At 35.2% G+C, this 18,824-nt stretch overlaps 1 protein-coding gene across 1 annotated transcript in view; it reads right to left on the minus strand.

Moving 5' to 3' along the window:
- Positions 1-17,744, minus strand: part of LOC128998228 (tryptase-like) — a 30,722-nt gene extending 12,978 nt beyond the window's left edge. Inside the window, exons 1-3 of the mRNA XM_054424267.1 lie at positions 17,654-17,744; positions 7,352-7,932; positions 5,566-5,748 (exon numbers count right to left, since the gene is read on the minus strand). Of these exons, the coding sequence (XP_054280242.1) occupies positions 5,566-5,748; positions 7,352-7,877 (709 nt within the window). The 5' untranslated portion in view covers positions 7,878-7,932; positions 17,654-17,744. The remainder of the gene's footprint in view (positions 1-5,565; positions 5,749-7,351; positions 7,933-17,653) is intronic.
- Positions 17,745-18,824: the final 1,080 nt, after the last annotated feature.

Raw genomic sequence — 18,824 nt, forward strand, 5'->3', positions numbered from 1 at the left:
ATATGCCACCAGATATCCCACTTAACTACAAACAGAGACAAGATTTACTTTGTTTTGGTCTCTTCTTGACTGTTTAGTGTCAAAACTCATCACCACTGTCAAACTAACATATTGTACCTAGATTTAACTTTAAAAACAAAGGAGAAGTAAGTTAGGTCTATAATCATTTACTAAAAAATTACCCTTTTTTCTTCAGTTCTTAGTGCATGTATAAATATAATGTATGCATAAATGTATTTTAATGAAAAAAAACTTCTACTAGTACAATGATATATTTTTAGGAACATGTATTAACTTTTAGTCTAGATTTTTTTCTTGGGGAGGTGGTGTCAAAATCAAACAAATTGGGTTATGTTAATTTGTGAGCCAGCAATTTTTCAAAGTTTTATTCCCTTTATTTAAACAGTTAGGGGCAGACTTTTTATTTGCTTTATTCATAATTTAGACTAAAGTGGTTTTTATAGTTGTAAAAAATGTACTTTAAAAAAGAAACACAAAAAATATGTATTTTAACCACTAAAACAATTCCACAACCCATTACAGTTAAGTATGAGGTGTGGCTGGTGAGGAATCCCAGTTTGTGGTTATTTCTTTGTAAAATAAAGCATTGTTTTAATTTAATTTTCATTTCACTCATGGTCATAAATTGATTATATTATCTCATATAATTGAATTCCATTATTACAATAATTCATTATGAGAATAACTATTATTGACTGATCTAAAATTCAATACAGTATTAAGTAATTTTATATTTTTACTTTCAAACTCGTTTATGGTAGTGTTTAGTTCATTATCTAAATAGAGTACTGATAATTTTATTTAGCTTATTAAGGTATGTTTATGATGTTTTTGGTTGTGAAATTTCCTCAACCTCAAATCTAAGGAGTAGTTTTCATTTCCTTATGTTATAGGTTAGAATGTATTATTTTAAAGCAATCTGAAATCCCCTGAAGACGAGGACATCATATCCCCGGGTGAAAAAATCTTACCCGAATGAAAAATACTCATCACCTATAGAATCTGCCGCCCCTGCAAGTGCTGTTAATATTGAATTAGTGGATTAGTTACCCCGAAATCCAGGATCATGTATTTGGGTGGGCCGAGAGGGAGCCACCCAGAAGGAGGGAGCTGGGGGTCTAAAGGGAGGAATTGGTGGAGAGTAGTAAGTGAACGGAGGACGGGTGGGAATATTGGGAATACTGTTGAGGTAATATTGGAGGTTCTGGGATTCAGCACCCTGACTCTGATGAACACCTCCAAGTTCTTGCTGATGCTGCATCAGGAAATTGAGAGCTGTGAAGCAACGGTTAGGTCAATAAAGTATACTTACAATCCTTGCTCTCGTTAACTCATGTGCCGCAACTTATCTCTCAAGGGTGAGTGGATTTTGTGAATGCTTCTTGTCTTTCTTGGAGTATGTAACCACATTTACAATTATAAATATGGGAAATCCCTGTTAGTTTTGTTAATGATATGAAACACTGAAATTAACCATCAGCCATCAGACAGCTAGCTTGTCAATAAAGAGTCTGTGTAAGCCATAAAAAGTCTAGGACTCGATCAGTTTTTTCCCCTATAACCTTCTGCAAAAGAGGAATCAGTGGGTAAAAATTCTAATATAGAACATTGGTGATGGGTTTTCTTGTGTGACATATTACCCATCATCTATGCGTCTGAGGGGGAGGGGGGCGAGCTGGTTTAGTGGTAAAGAACGAGACTTCGGTGCCCGTAGTAAGTTTAAATTCCGCCAATCACCAATGGATTTTATCTAAGTGAAAATGCCACAACCTCTAGGCCTAGCCTGAAGTAATGTGAAAAACAATCCTGGGCTAGAGCCCATAGTAAGAAAAAATATGCATCTATGTATAAAAAGGCATGTTTTGTTTTTAGTTTTTTGGGCAAGTAGTTAACAGGTTTTTATCATTTCACTTAGGCCCAATTCACACAGAACGGACGTCGGGCGGAGATGTGGCACAGACGAGGCAAAGACATATGTATCTTTCTCGCCTCTCCATGTAAACAAATTGGTCAACGCAGTGATGTGGCGCGGGTGGCCGCCCTCCCGCCACTGCCACGTCGCTTCTGCGTCCCTCGTGGCATATCAAAAGTGGCAAGTCCGTAGCGCGCCCATTGTTCGGACTGCAAATATTGTACTTACCAACCTTGTTTGTTGTTTTGTGTTTAGAGTAATTGTGAGTTGTCTCTTGTTCTTTTCACTATGCGAGAAGACATTGAATTCAATCACAGATTTTGTGAGGAAGTTGAAAATTTACTTGTTGTTTGTAGGATCACAGTCGTACAAACTAACTATAATCGACTCAGTCGACAGAAATAACTAATTCGGTTGACATAAATAACTAACAGAAATAGTCAAAAACTAAAGCGTCTAGTCTACATACAAGTTTTCTCGCCACTGTACCGTCCCTTCTGTGTGCATTGTACACGCCACGTCTCTGCCTCACGTCCGTTCTGTGTGAATTGGGCCTTACATGGCTAGAGTCTATGATCTATGATGGGTAGGCTACACTGGTTTTTAAACTGTTCACTAGTGTAAGTATATAGTTGAAGTACAAGTTTGAAACTTGCGAGAAACAATGCTGCGGCACGAAAAGAATTAAGAGGTTTGAAATTATTCATAGCTTACATAATTCAGTGTTTCATAATATATAGTAATTAGTTAGTCTTTCTTAAACATGTTATTATTGTAACTAAGTTTGTTTTGCTTCTCTAAACTACGTGATCGATCATATAGATTTTTGAATATAAAATAGTTGAATCATTTAACATTTTTACGACAGAGGTGCGTATATTCTATTAGTGGTTTATCAGTTGAAGCTATTTTTACCAACACTTTAATTTAAATTTATATTTTAAACAACACAACAACATCTCATACATAGTTTGTCTTTAACTTTATTAAATATTGATGGGAAAATTAAAAGACACACAGTGTATTTTGAAGTGAAATTTCCTTTAGTAATTGCAACTGTTGTACAGTATTATTAAATAAACACTATTTGAAAGAGTGGATGAAAAAAAATTACTAATTTTTGTTTGATCACTTCCAAAAGGTCAACAATAAATTGTTAAATACTTGTTAATGTTAATACAAAAAAAAACACATTTGAACTTATTATATTTACACCACCACCTTATGTTATCAAACAAAATGATAGGGATCAATACTATGTAGTAGAATGAAAGTATGTTTAGTTATAAGCGTGTTATTATTGTAACTAGGTTTGTTTTGCTTCTCTAAAGTACGTGATCGATCATATAGATTTTTGAATATAAAATAGTTGAATCATTTAACATTTTAAACTACTACTACTACATGTGTTTAAAAATTCAATTTCTAAGGAGAATTTACATAAATAGAAAATTATGATAACACTGAGGATAGCTTTCTACTGGTGATTTTTGGAAATACTTGAGAAACATCTCCAAATCTCTTATATTTGGGTAATGAGCACTTTTCTTATGAATGCACAATGAAAGAAGAAATGGATCCACACTAACTTAACCCGTTAAAATAGTTTCAGATTTGTGTGTGTTTTCATCGCCTGGAACTCATTTCAAAATAAGTTAGTTGTGAAAACATTTCTTCTTTGTTGATGTATTCTATTAGAATAAACTGTTTACCAAAATTAATATTAAGCTCCTATTATAGTAAAAGGCGGTTCTTTCTGTATTTGTTTAGGAAGAGGTGGGAACCTTTTACAGATGGATTGTGGAACTCATACTCACCGAAGCCCTACCCTATACAAACCACAAATCTTAGATTGATGTTACTTCTCATATGTACTGTAGTTAATGTGACAATTAAATTAAATTAATCTTACATCTGTACTGGATAACAGTTTAGTTAGCTGTAAAATGTTTCCCTTCACTGCTGGTTCAGGCATGTTATAACTATTTTTGTATCTGTTTATAAATAAATAACAAAACTATAACTTATTTGGGCTAAAAACGTTGCAAAGTTCAATAAATCAACAACCACAGTACATACTTATATAACTAGACAAAATTTATGATCCTTAGAGTATCATTCCCTTAGAACTTATATTCCCATAAAACTACCTATCTAAAAGAGATCTCTGAAGATACCTACACAGGACCAGTGTTTAATTTCATAGCTCTATCCTTTGATGAAGGATTGCACCACTTAATGAAATTAAATAAGGGACTTTGGTTTATATACTGATGAGACATACATTCATTTTGACATTGTCTACATAAATATAAAATATACTCTGTGGAGGAGTTTTTTCTTCAAGATCTAATATTGTTACTTTCTTTTGGTAATTGTATGGCCGGAAGGAACTGAGCTAAATATATAGATGGCATGTACAGTATGACAATGAGTATTGCGCCAACAGCTGTTCTGTGTTTCCAGTCTGTGGTTGCCAGAGAAAGTGTAAAGTGCCGTGTCGTTCAATGGAACAACTTATCACGCATCTGCCATTGTGAAACTAGCTGTTACTTAGATGTCATCTGCCAAAAATGGCAAAAGTACCTTATCTTGATGTGGAAAATGTCTCAAATCGTATATTATTTGAGGGATATAAATATATATGCTAACAAATCACATGAAAAAAATACAAATTTAACAATGAATAGCAAATTTAAAACACAGTTCTTCTCTGGTTTGATGACTTCCTGGATAACACATTCAGTGCTTAGATGTATTGGGGGAAATACATCGGCTTTATAAAAAAAACATAAAAAAGTCGATTAACATTTTGAGGCTTTTGCAGGATGACTTTTACTTGATGTGACAGTATGTTCAATAAACTGTATATTGGGACTGAGTTGCTAGAAAAGTCCTAAAATCTCTCGCTTTTTGATACTGTAGTTAGAAACCTCGTCAAGCTATCTAATCAAAGATTATGGCTAAGAGTAAGCTGGTTCTAGTCTGTATCAAGGTCATCTCAAGGTGTACAAGTCATCTCATCCACATCCTTTCATCTGAGTTTAAATTTAGCCAATTAATAACCCTTGAGGATAGAATAAGCCCTTTAATTCATAACTCTTATATTCCAAAACTACACATTTACTTATCACATACATTAAATATAAACTGAATATACATTTTTTACTATGGTTGAGAGTATTTTCAAAATGTTTACTTTCTGGATAAAATACACTCAAAATGTTAACTTTCTGGATAAAATACACTGATGAACTGATGAAAAAACTTACTATCACACTTGAAACCCAGGAGGACTAGAACGTCTAGTGCCTTCATCAGTTTTATAGAGATTTGAAGTATCACATGATGTTTCGTTTATATGTGTCAACCAGGGATGTGATACTTTAATAATGGTAACACAAACTGTTACGTACAGTACGACTGTTTAGAATCATATTCACAATCCCCACATATTAGGATTAGCACATTGAAACTATGGTGACAAATTATGCTTGTATTTCAAGTGTGTTTTTATTTTAATCTGTTCATCGCTATACTGTATTTTATCGACTATTTATAGGCTTACAATAGACTAGAGCTATATTTACCCCTAAGACTTGCTTTTTGTTTAGTACGTGTGTTATACTTACTAGCATTTTCGATGACTCCCATGTTGGGGTCGTTGTGAACCTGTAACTTATCTCTGGATACGCAGCAACTCCAGATCATCCCCCCACTGCAGAGGTCCAACGGCTTACCTCCCTCCAGAACACAGGAGATGCTCAGTCCGCAGTCAAACTTGTTCTGGTTGTACCAACAGGTCTGCGGGATCACTGCGGAACATAACCTCTCATCAACAAATCACTAAAGAAAAATTTCAACACACAGATGTTGAGGACAAATAAAGGTCCTGAAGAAAAACTTATAAAATGAATGGTAAAAAACGATTGTGTGTAATGTGCAAATGTAGAACTCGCTGAGACAAGAGAAAGTAAATTAGAGCAAGGGAGAATTAGATGATTAGCTCTAAATTAGAGCTTGGGAAATAATAATTATCACTATCCCAGTAGGCCTGGTCAACTAAATTTGCGTGGCTACTGTCGCATCACGTGACCATCGGTAACAGCTGGCTTATGTGACCCAGTCAATGTACTAACATCTGAGTTAGTACTATGACATATGAGAATTAACTGTTGGGGTACCTCTCTATCATGTAGCTTCTATATGTTATATGAAGTACTATATATGAAGCATCTATAACTTCTGAAGCTTCTATTGAGTAGGTAATCAGCCATTATACTCAATAGAAGATTATATGTCAAGAACACTGACCCCACTGGACCTTAATTAATGTTATGTTATGACTAATTTGACGTGCCAATGTATTTTTATTGAATATTAACTGGCAAATAAAATCTCATTCTCATTCTCGTTCACACTTCACTCGCACAACCAAACACAAGGTAGATAATTGTATTATTAATTATTATTGATGCAAATTTGTATTAACATTGTAAATTAAAAAAAAGTATTTCTGATTCAGATTCTACTTTACATCAATGCTACCCACACACTAATTAATAAATACCTAGACTTTTAAAATAAAATACAACAGCGCTAAACTAAAATACACTGAAAAAGATTATTTGAAAATGACTGTTTACATTAGTTATAATCAAATGGCTTAGGTACGTATATATACTGATTAGCTTGCACGAAGTTTATATTTTTATGGAGTATTAGAAAAGGTTGAAGGTATAATAAGTAAATTGCAAATGTTGGGGAAGGGGGGAGTTTATGGTAACAAAATTTTTAGTTTACAGCTTCTAATTAGGTAATTATCTGTATAAAATACCTCATTATTATAACAGAAAAAGGTGTTCCCAGATATTATAAGTACACTTCTTCTGTCAAAAAAAATTATTAGTTGTTTTGTTAGTTGAAGATCAAGCAGAGAACTCTAAAATATATTCTCTACCTTAAGTAAACAAGTTAGTATCATTGTTGAATTCTCTGTACAAATTTAAGAGTTTTTTTTATATTGAAACCAAAAATTGATTGAAATGTGATAAAAGAAGGAAGAGAACAACTACTTGTGATAAGCTTGTACGAAATTAAACTAACACAGGTATTTTGATAAACTTTATTATAAAAACATATTTAAAACTTAGAAGGTATATGTGCACAATTTGAAGGTATATAGGTAACTTTTTTTGAAAGTTTTAATAGTTTAGGCAACTGATTAGACAAATTGATAGGAACAATCTGTTATGGTGCAAACCTGAACGTGAAATATGAAAATGTGTGCTTTGTTATTTCATATAAATTTGGAATGAACATAATGATTGTTAAATTCATAACCATATCTGACATTAGCCGAACTTACAGGTTTATCAACAGTGATCTTCTTGAAGAGTATTGAAGGTGTCTACTCACTTTTGCCGAGCATCTCCATCAGGTTGTTATGGAATCCCCTGTGATCGTCCATGGTCTTGTTGGCTCTAACTTTCTCCTGCAGAACTTCCATCAGCATCATCTCTTGCTGCAGACTGTTGCTCAGCATGTTCACAGGATATCGCTCGTTCCAAGGAGATGTTCCGTAGTCCGAGTAGTACCTCGCTTCGGGCTCCTGGCTGTCCAGATCGGTATTTATCTCTTGAGATTCTTTGGTTTCATCGTCAGTCTTTCCCAGTTCTTTATGGTTTGAAAAGTTATTTAACATCTTAGAAGTATTCTTTTGATTACGAGTTTTCTCTTTCTTCGCTTCCGAGGATTCTATCGTTTTTACTCTCTCGAAACGTATGTGGTTTCTGTGGTCTTGGGAGAGGTCATCGTCGTACCTCGGGTATTTTACTGACGGCTTGGTGTCGTAAATCCTCGAACCCTCAGCATCCCCGGTGAACCGCACAGCTAACGTCAGGCTCGCGCAGCACACTAGAGGTACGAGGGTGATCAGCCGCATGCTTCTAAGAGAGGTCACCGCGTTGTCATCTTATCCTCCAAAGGAATATCTTGGACTGAAAAATAAACAAAAGCTTTAATATTTAGGCATTTACTTGTTTTTCTCCTCGCTAAAACAGGTGACGAAATGGTAGGTAAATACGCAACCAACTGATTTAGCTGGTGTCTGCGTGTTAGATTGTGCAATATAGCTCCACCTAACGCCAGAAGCAAAACGTCAGACTTAAGTGAACACAGATCATATCCACTTCTTAGCTTACTTATTATAGAGTCAATTATAGAGTCATTTAATGTCCTCAAAACTATTGTCACATCATGAACAACCTCCTGTCTTGAGAAGACTGATGATTGTTCTTCACCCCTGGAGTATGTTTAATGTTTAATGAATTGAATTGAATTGTCAGGGTCAACACAACTTTTATAAAACCGACCTGTCATTTTATTTGGTGGAAATGACCTTTCACCCAAACAGTGGGCACAAGTAGGTAGATGCAAAAAGAATTAATGTGCCAGGGGTTTTTAAGCTACTAAAATATAAATTAAGGAAATACAAGTAAAACATGAAGTGCATAATCATGTAGTATGCCTCTGGTTGCATTGTGGAGTTAAATAATGCAAGGGTTGCCCATAAATGTTGGCCTCTATCGGCCGTTGCAGCCAAGCGAGCTGGTTCAAATTTGAGACCAACCGATTATATGACCAGCTGATTCCACCACTATGAGATGATTAGTCTTGTCATAGTATTCAAAAACATTGTGAAAGAAAATTACAGGATGAGGTAAATCTAGCTAACTGACATCCTTGATGATCTTAAAGAGACTATCCCTGTTAGCTCGACAATCTCTCTTGCTCAGTCACGCTGCGATCTGCATACTAAATTTCCCCAACTTTGGCCAATGCTTCAAACAAGACTTATGAATAATAGAAGTCTGCTTACCCTATGAATAACATCATACAGATGTTTAAGACCTCCTCAAAACTCCCTCTAGTCTTTGTGCACATTTTCTTACACTTTACTCTATTCATTCTCGCCGACTGCAGTTGTGTAGTGCGCTGGAAACACAAAGGAAACGGCGTTCCCCTTCTGTTTTTTCTAAAGAACCTATATAATTTATTGGAAAGCGACCTGTAGTTTTCCGCAACCTAGGGAGCGTTCCGACACTAGAAAATCTATGACTACACCACTGGTCAACTGGTGATGGACTTTAATAGTGGTTGACAACTGAGGCTACAGATATCTAATAAGGAAACAGGATTTATACTTGGCGGGAACGTTTATTTTTTTCACAACGTTTTCTAATACCATGACGAGACTTATAGGTCCATAGGGGGAGACTGACTAGAATAGTAGTGAATATAGTTAGGAACAAGCTCGTTTGGATACAATGGAAGCTCGAAGGAGTCCTTACTTAATAGACAACCCTCAATTTAACTACATAGTCAATGGGCAATAATTTCCCTCAGAGGTCTTTCTAGTGGATTGCCCAGTCGTCATATTTGGACTTAGTGTTTTGCATTTATCTTTTTCAAGGGAAACTGATATTTTTGTTTCATTTGGTACTTTATTTTAGAACAAATTAACTCTAGTAGGTACTGAAGATGTTTTTTTTAAACTTGACCTATATCTGGTGGCTGGCTGAAGAGGACATACAACATACTGTACCAAGAAGAATATGTCATAGTGTGCTTAGTTACCTCTCTAATAGAGATATGCTAAATAAGGATTCAATATGTGCGACTCATGTTGACTCCTTGGTAAGGAAGTTTAAATTAGTCAAGACACCTAGTTGAAATTAGAAGATATTTGTGGCGGTATATTTTCTGTATGACTAGAATGAGGTAGGTAGATTTTGAGTTGACCTGTGATCCTGTCCGATTGTTTCATTCTTAAAACTGAAACGTGTGCTACTGTATACATTTTGGATGTCAGTTATGGATAAGTGGCTCCCACAAACTGAGTAGACCCAGCTCTCATCTTGAAAATAATGTTTAGTCTCAAGAAATAGGACATTTGCAGACATATGCCACTGGAATAAAGCTTGTTACTCAAATCCATCCCAGTTTTAACCCAAAGTCAAGCTTTGTTTTTTTATGAAAATATGTAAAAAATGACTGATTTCTGGGGACTTTGTTACCAAATTTATAAACATTTTTGGAGAAACCCCAATATGAAATTATTTTATTGTTAGTTGTTATATTAAAGATAATTTCTTTGTTGGACTAATCCCCATAAGTGTGAGTCACTGAACTTGTAAACAATAACTGGCTCAGGGCAGGAGCAGGAGCCTCCACTAACATAGCTGATCCAAGTTCAAGGTCTACTATGACCTTCTGGGGAAGGACTAAAATAAATCATGCTCAAGTATTGAATGAGAATTGCTTGATCAGAACTTCCCCTCATGTAGGAACTTTCTGAATATAAATTGTATTTTAATTTTGATATTGACTGTTAACTTACAAGTGGTATATTTTCAATATTATAATCTGTGCACAATCTCTAAAATTTGTCCTTGTCCCTCATAACTGCAGGGTATACTTGTCATATCTCATTTTCGTATGTGAGCTATAGACATACCACTCACAAAACAACCTGCGCAGAAACGAAAAGATCACGTGGTTCGCGCCGGTAGGTGTGGCGTACCATTCAAACCTGCGCGGCTCGAAACGGCCCAGGGTTCTTTTGTTTCTGGTATTACTATAGTGAACTATTTCCTTGGTAATGTATGAGTAACTATTCGTTTTCAATACAGAATTTTTCTGTTTGCCAACCAATCTAAGCATCGTTGCTTATGTCATTGACTGTACACGGACCTTACTGATACGTCTGCCACAGTTTCCTACAATCCTGTAACTTTGATCATTCAAATACTACTGGAGGTCGAGAGGCGCGCTGACGAAAGCCTGCTCTGCACTGCGGATAGAAAAGGAAAGTGTGTAAAGAAGAGTTTAGACGAGTGTGATTATACAGAGCCCTGGAGCGGAACCTGACTGAGTGCTTCACAAGGCCTACACTGTTGACAGTTAACTGTTCTGATTTGAATATTACATATGAAATCGCTATTATATCAACACTATAGAAAAAAGTAATAGGTTATAAAAATATGTTTAAATATATCCAGGAATAAACACTAGCCGTTCGTTGGAAACAAACGCAAAACATCCAACCAACAAACAACACGTCTATGGCAATGTGTTGGTTGTTGAGGTTATAGCTAGGCAACGGCAACAATGCAAATGATGTAGTCACAGCTTATTAAGCTTATTTGTGTGGAAACCTGTGGAGTATAATTTTAATAAACGTCAGGTCCGAAAGGAAGTGATTTACGGCCCAGCTTATAAACACGATTTTCGTCGATTTAACTTAACGAAAACAGGTAACCTAACCTATCCACGTGTGGTAAAAAGCATTTCGAAAATTTTTAAAATTTTATTAGTCTCCAACAAGTTTGTTGGCTACAACTGCTTTCTCTTGAAACCCCTTCTCTTGATCAGGAATGTTCATGATCAAATATATGTTGATTTATAGGCTAAGTTTAAGAGTAATTTTCTCAACAGATACCACTGATGATTAGTAATTTTACTTTTGGAGACACCCAAACGTTGCCTACGATTATTACAAATAACGCTGGCTACATATAGCTACGTATATAAGTTACAAGCTAAACACTGTAAACAATTGAGATATAATTTTTTTCGAATAGGAGTTATTTTAAGATAGATAAAACTGTCTTAATTGTGCGGGAGTCAATTCTATACAAACAAACTTCTATGTAAGCACACCTTGCTCATAATGCAGTAAAAACAATTCAATAGAGTGTTGGGGTTTATTAGTAGTTTAAGTGGCTACTACTGTACTGCTCTACTACGTTTAGAATTTCATTAGGTCATATTAATTTCCCTCCCCACGATAACAAACTATGGATGTGAAAGTCTTCTTTGTTGTGGTTCTGGTCTGGTCTTGGGCACTCGGCCGTCACAACTATATGGTACACCGGATGTATGTGATGTCGTGTGTGTGTGTGTGTGTGTGTCAGCAAAACCAAACTCAGGCCTACACGGAGAATGCAGGGCCGAGTTCCGTCCGCCTAAACACTTTGACGAGGATTATTTTACACCTTGGCTTGGCGGTGCGAGTGCCGGCCAGCTACAATTGTATCAGTGACCGGTTCCACGGTGCAGCGGGTATGGGGTTGTAAATATCGATCAGGGAGGGGTGAGCAAAATTTGTTTTGGGGATGAAATGAAACGGTTATAACCTAACCTAAGCAAACTGGCTGATAGTGAAAAAATTGAATGAAGGTGTACTAATCGAATCGATATTAATTTTCAGTCGATTAGAGTAGCCCAGTTAAGAAACTGTACCCGGTCTCCGTTACATCCTGCCCACTACACCCCCTTCCACTAATACCCCTCCTCCGAATCACTCTTAAACGCCTCTGTGGAGTCAAACGGCAGACGGTTTTGACAGTTTATAATCCCCTCAGCAAAGAATAGAGCGGCACTCACCCCCCACCATGGATGAATCTAATTGGCCAAAGACACGGATTTAGATTTGATAAATAAAACTACGAAAATTTTGTTGTACTTTATCATAAATTATAATTAGAGAATAAAGTGCAATCAAATTTCCGAAGATGACAAACTCAAAACCGATTAAGCTATCACGACAATATCTTGATGCGTCGTCGTTATTTTGAAATAGGGGTTTTATGTAAAATAACAATTTAAATATTTTTAGAAACCCATAATAAATTTACCTTACTTAAAAAGGACATTCGATCGCAGATCTACGTCACCTTTATACTGTTGAAGGTGCAGTCACAGCTGTAGGGATTTTGATACTGTAATGATTACAAACCAAACTGTATAGAGTAAAGCGACGGTTGCTAAAGAATAAGAACGGTGTTATAGCACTTTCTTTGGACAGTATATAAAATATCTTCACAGTACATGGAATTCTAATTGAATATCCTTATATGTAGCAAATCGAAGCTCGATTTATTATAACCCTTCCACTTACAGTCTAAAATCAGGATGGAATATTTTGTACTAATAATACTCACAAGTATAACATAATGTATGGATAGTGCACAAGCAGTGGCGTGGTTAATTTATTTTGTAGTGGTGAATAGTACCTATAACAAAATATATCTATTAAATCTAAAAAATTTAAAACTTACGAAAAACTCATCTGTTCTTTGGCTGAGTGATTTCAAGGTAGGATAAAACAGTTTTTATCAGTAGTATGCAGTTTGTGATATGAAATATGCGATTGAATATAATTTTAGATAAATAATTCTGGAGATTTTGCACTGTTTTCACTTTTCAGTGTTTATTTTTTCGTGGGGTAGTAATATGCCTTTAGATACCCGGATAATAAAATTATTAATTTAGATAACCTGTTATTATGTAGTAGTCCTAAGGCTCTATTTCAGACCCGGGAACCCATAACCCGTTTGGCCTTAGGAAAACTTGAGATTTGATCCTCCCAACGCATTTATACATAAGAATAATACTATTGCAGCTTAACACGTTCCCTACCGACCGTACATTCCTCTGTAACTGAGGGATGAGTATAGTTGGTAGCTAATGTGTTAATAAATAGCCATTAGATAACCATTTTGTGAAGAAAACTCATCAATACTAAGCTTACTTCTCTCGACGCTTTGACGGGATTTGATCATTTTTGTCTCCTCCAAACCACTCAACAATAGATATGTAAATGTACAGTTCTGACGAAGGTTATCTATAGGTTTGAGATGTGAACTATCCTTTTTCAAAACTTATTTCTAGCTTGCGTAAAATAACATTAGACACTTCATTGGGAAATCAAAATTCCGTTCTCATTTCTAAGTCACTTAAAAAAAACCTCATAGTTGAAGGTCCCAGTTTTTTTTATCTAGCCACGATCTAGATTAAAATCTAGATATACATCTAGAAAAAAAATCGATCTAGATTTGAATGAGTTGCATAAAAATACCAATGAAAAGGTAAAGCATACCTGTTGTACTGTCAAATTATCCGTTGACGAAAAACGTTTGTTATGCACCTACCCTGTAATCTTGGAAAACAGAAAATGCAACTAAATGTGAACTATAGCTGAATATTGGATGATTCCATCCACCATTATTGTATAAAAAAGTAATAGATATAAAATATATTAGTTTCGTAGTAGTCTAAGAAAGCCCATTCATTTTTTATCCTGAATGAAAACAGGCGACAGCTGGTCTGAATATAGTGGGAAACTTTTTCAATATCAAAATCATACTATGATACTAACCCGGCAACACATAGCGGCAATGAATTAACGGAAAAGGCCCAACGATTGCAACTATTGAATTAACACACACACTATCAGTCCTATCCGACCGCGACCATTATAGCAAGGATAGAGGACATGGCAAATATGGAAATTGCCATGTAAAACTGCATCTTGGATCCAAAACGAACTAAATGTTAACACAAGAAAAAATATTGGCGTGTTTGTAAATTAGGCTGCTGCGATGTATTCTTGTGACGTTTTTGCACTCCGTACGTCAGTATAAATCCAACACTTTCCTGATCCGTCTGTTGTTGAGCTACTTAGCAAACGATGAAGATGATGATCAACGATGACGACGCTGGAATAACGCGTAACCTTAATACTAATAGTATTCATCCTTCAAAGATATTTAACCACCTAAATGGCCAAATTTAAGTAGAACGAAAACATGATAGGTACGTAAAAATATCTGCAGTTTCAAACTGTTGAATTGTTGTTATATTTGTTGGCAAGTATGCCATTATCAAGAAACTTTCGTCAGGAACGTAACCATCCGCTGTAGCTTCGTCGATGACACACCAACACACACAGATTACACACACGATAGCGAATCCGCTACATCGGATGCTTACGTTCCAGAGGAAAGGTGTTTGATAATGGCATTCTAGCCAACAAATATAACAACAATTAAACAGTTTGAACTGCACACATGAAAAGTATTTAGGCAAGGGCTGTTTTACACGCAACCGAAGTTACAAAGATGCAACTGAACAAAGATAATAAACAATGATGACAAATGCACAAATATTCACTGTTAGAGACAAAACAAGTAACAAGCACGTTTTAATTAAATCCCTGCTCGCTTTACTTAACTGCCGATCAGCTGTTTTTCATTTTAGTATTGTTGTCAACACGGTTTAGTGGTATTTAATTTATTGTGAATGAGATTCAGCTAGTTTTTGTTCTAAAACGCAACCCTTATATTGATAGTTCATATACATAAAAATATATGTAAAAATAAGTACTGTATTATTGATCTTTACAGTTTATACAACATGTAGTTAATTTGTTAGGTACTGGAGTGGAGTCTCAACTAAAACTTAGCAGCATAAAGACTCTTGGTAAAAAGGAATACTTTGCTTCTGCTCTTTGACCTTGTGAAACACACATTGAGTCTTGTCCACAATCAATTCCAAATAACACTAATCAATAAAGACAACAATGCTAAAATGCATATCAGCTGATCGGCAACGAAATAAAGGTAGGATTGTAATTATATATGAACTCGTTTGGTCCCTGAAAAATCTCTGTACTTTTAATGTGGGTCGAGTTTTAAAAAAATACCATGTATTTACCTGTATAGTATCAAAAACTTTGGGGACTATAAATATGGAATTACAAATATGATGATGTTTTATGGTGGGATGCCAAATTGAAATATAAAATGTTAATTGTTTTCAGAAGAAACATTACATTATTCTTAACCATTTTCGTGCTTTAAATAGTTTAGACAGATGGACGTATATTTTACATTTTAAACATATTATAGCTGAAGTTCTAGTAACTTAATAAAATCAAAATCATATTTGGTTACTATGAAAACAATATTTAGCTAATCTATGTAAATCCAATTTAGGTGAGACGTTTTACGATTTGTGATACTACACACTCATTTTAGCCAGCTTGCTAACTCGAGAATAATAAAATACCCCTGCCGCCGCAGCAAACCTGCAGACTAAGCGAATTTCCATTTACCAGTATTGGGTTTAAAATTAAATCTAAATAAATAAAATTAGATTTAACAAGTATACCTAGGTTTGCAGCAACAGGGAGGGTAATATAAAGGTTTTTTTTTAGTAAAATATTAACAGCTTAGTATAAAATAAATAAACTTGCTAAGTTTTGATCAAAACATATCCATAAGCAAGTGAACTAAAAAAGTTTACGTATTCTCTCCATAATAATAACATAGGAATTTTAAATTTACAATTTATTCAATTTTCTCCGTAACAAATAACCGCACAAAAACACTCCAACGTACTTATTTGTTTTTTAGCTCTTTGAAATGGTGTGAAGGGAAATTGGGAAATGTTGTGTTTTGAGGGTCGAAAATGATTAAAACCAATTTTTACCCAATAAAACCCCGTCCCATAGCCCGAACATTCTGGTTCGCGAACTCATTTAAGTTTATAGGTACCGCCCTACACCTGCAAGCCAAATTTCATAAAAATCGGACAAAAATTAGTCAAGTTATCGCGATCACGGACGTGCATAGCCTATATACATATATAAATTTGAACGAATAGTGTTTTTGGCCTCTAGGGTCATCAAAATGACAAAGTATATTGGTCCCGGGCCTAGGTCTTACCGTGCCACCTACGGTAATAGCTACTTCCCTATAGGGAAATTCGCTAAAACACAACAATTATTACATCAATTTTAAAGTCTTATAGTATTTTGATCAATGTTATAAAACATTAACTAGCTTGTGAGAATGACGTACTATTTTTTAATACATTTTATTTATTAATAATTATTTTGAATCTTAATTGATGTTACCTTCCGATAGTACAACAACACAACTAATAGCCCTACTGTATATGGTTTTGAGTAATGATTGTGAACATATCCAATATTCTTGTATATTTATCTTCACTCAAATCGATTGTGAGATATCCGGAAACCCTCAATTTTAATGAACATTAGTTAAATTACGTTTATATTAAAGAAATGCTAGATAATTCGATTAAATACTTAGGAAGTATCTTTCAATTGACACCTTAGGTTCCTAAATAAAAAAATCTCCTAGGGATCTGCAGCATTGGTACAAATGCATCACTTAGCAAAAAATATAGTAGGCTAATTGAATATCAATAATATTTAGTTTGTACTTTATTAGAAAAATTTAAATTTTTACCTAAAAAACTGTTCTAACAATCAGTATTCTCTGAAACAAAGTTTGGCCCTTTTTGCGTTTTTGTATGGTTTATTATATTAGCTTTAAAACAGCATATTTTAACTGAAACCATTCTAAGTGGGGGTTCCTCCGGTAAGGGCTATTTCTAAATAAAAAAAACTTCTAGGCCTAGCTATGTTTTGGCTAATATTTCCTGTATTTGTCAAACATCGGGCGGCTGGGAGGTTAAAAATCTACCTCTATCAAATATTAGAGACATCGGGACATCGATATATTCGACGAAGCATTTTAAACCAGTACAAAAGCACTAATAGATATCGCCCGGCGATCTAACCCAGTCTACCCACAGTGAAGTCTAGCCGATTTCGGAAGAAAGTGAAAGAGAAAACGCTCTCCAACTGATAGAAAATGGTAACCGTTCATTCTAGAAATTGACTCTTAAGCCGTCTTTGATAAATGTACATTCAAAATAATTATACGGTAATTAGTTTCAGTAGGTATCTGTTTATCTTATATTTAGACATTTTCACAAACTTTATGAAGTTGTCGACGAAAGTTTTTTAGTGATGAATTAGATTGTAATCAACTGTAGACTTACGGTGGAGGCGATGGGGGTGATGGGGGCGGTGGAGGCGGCGGAGGCGGTGGAGGCGGCGGTGCAGTTCAGGGGTAAGGACAGTCACACACCGTCACAACAGAACACACGCTACTGACGAAGGCCAAGACACAAACCTTCATCAACTTTCTCTGCCCTGGGAGGGGGCTCCTCTCATCCTATCACTTCCAAAATTGAGGTCAATGTGTCTTTACTCTCTCCGTTCGTTTTCACTGCCACGCATCTCTCAGATAACCGGCGTAACCGTAGCCGTCCTTCACGAACTCTAGCAATACTGTAGTTTCTCAAGTCAATTTTTGTTTACAGAGCTTCCATCACGGATGAAATAACGTAAATTCACTACTTGTGTATTAGTCCATCTATGCTTCCACTGTAGTTTTTGGGATTTAAGTGTATTTAGCTATCACATAGTTCTTTGAATGTATGTGTATTTTGTATACTCCTACAGTAGCTTCCGGGATGTATGTGTATGTTGGGTGCTCCTAAAGTAGCTCTTATATGGTTTGTATTGTAGGTGAGGTGCCCTGGAGTAGTTATTGGGATGTGTGTGTATTTTACCACTCAGAGAATAGTTATTTGAAACTGCCATATTCCTTTATACCTAACTCGTTACTACCCCATTAGTTAACAAGATGTGTGACTATTTTGGAGGCTCGCACAGTATTTCTTTGGATGTGTGTGTATTTTAGAATATTCCGGTAGTAATTAGTTTTATGTGTGTTAATTTTGAATACTAAGACAATAGTTCCACAAATTAACACGTATTTTGCTGACTACTGAATATTTTCTGAATGGAAAGTGTTTTTCGGCACCTTTTACCATAAATACTTGCATAAGTTTGTGTTAGTTTGATTTAAAAGTAGTTACCGAAAATAATGAGTTGTGATCCAGCTACGGGGTAAATTTATATTTTGAAACCTCCAATAAAATACATATGTAAATGTGTACTTAGTTCCTACAATAGTCACCTAGATGAATTAGTATTCTGAATAGTATCACAATACTGTAGTACTGTACTTTGAGGACAAATGTGTGTTTTTGATCCTTCCACAAATCCAATTCCAGATACATGTTTTAATTAATTATGCCATGTAAGAGTTTAGTTTTTACAGTTAACGTCAGTAAATCAAGATTTCAATAGGAAAGAAAAATT

Source organism: Macrosteles quadrilineatus, unplaced genomic scaffold (genome assembly GCF_028750875.1).
Source record: "Macrosteles quadrilineatus isolate MER2022 unplaced genomic scaffold, UCM_ALF_1.0 Scaffold_7__1_contigs__length_78375512, whole genome shotgun sequence".
NCBI lineage: Eukaryota > Metazoa > Arthropoda > Insecta > Hemiptera > Cicadellidae > Macrosteles > Macrosteles quadrilineatus.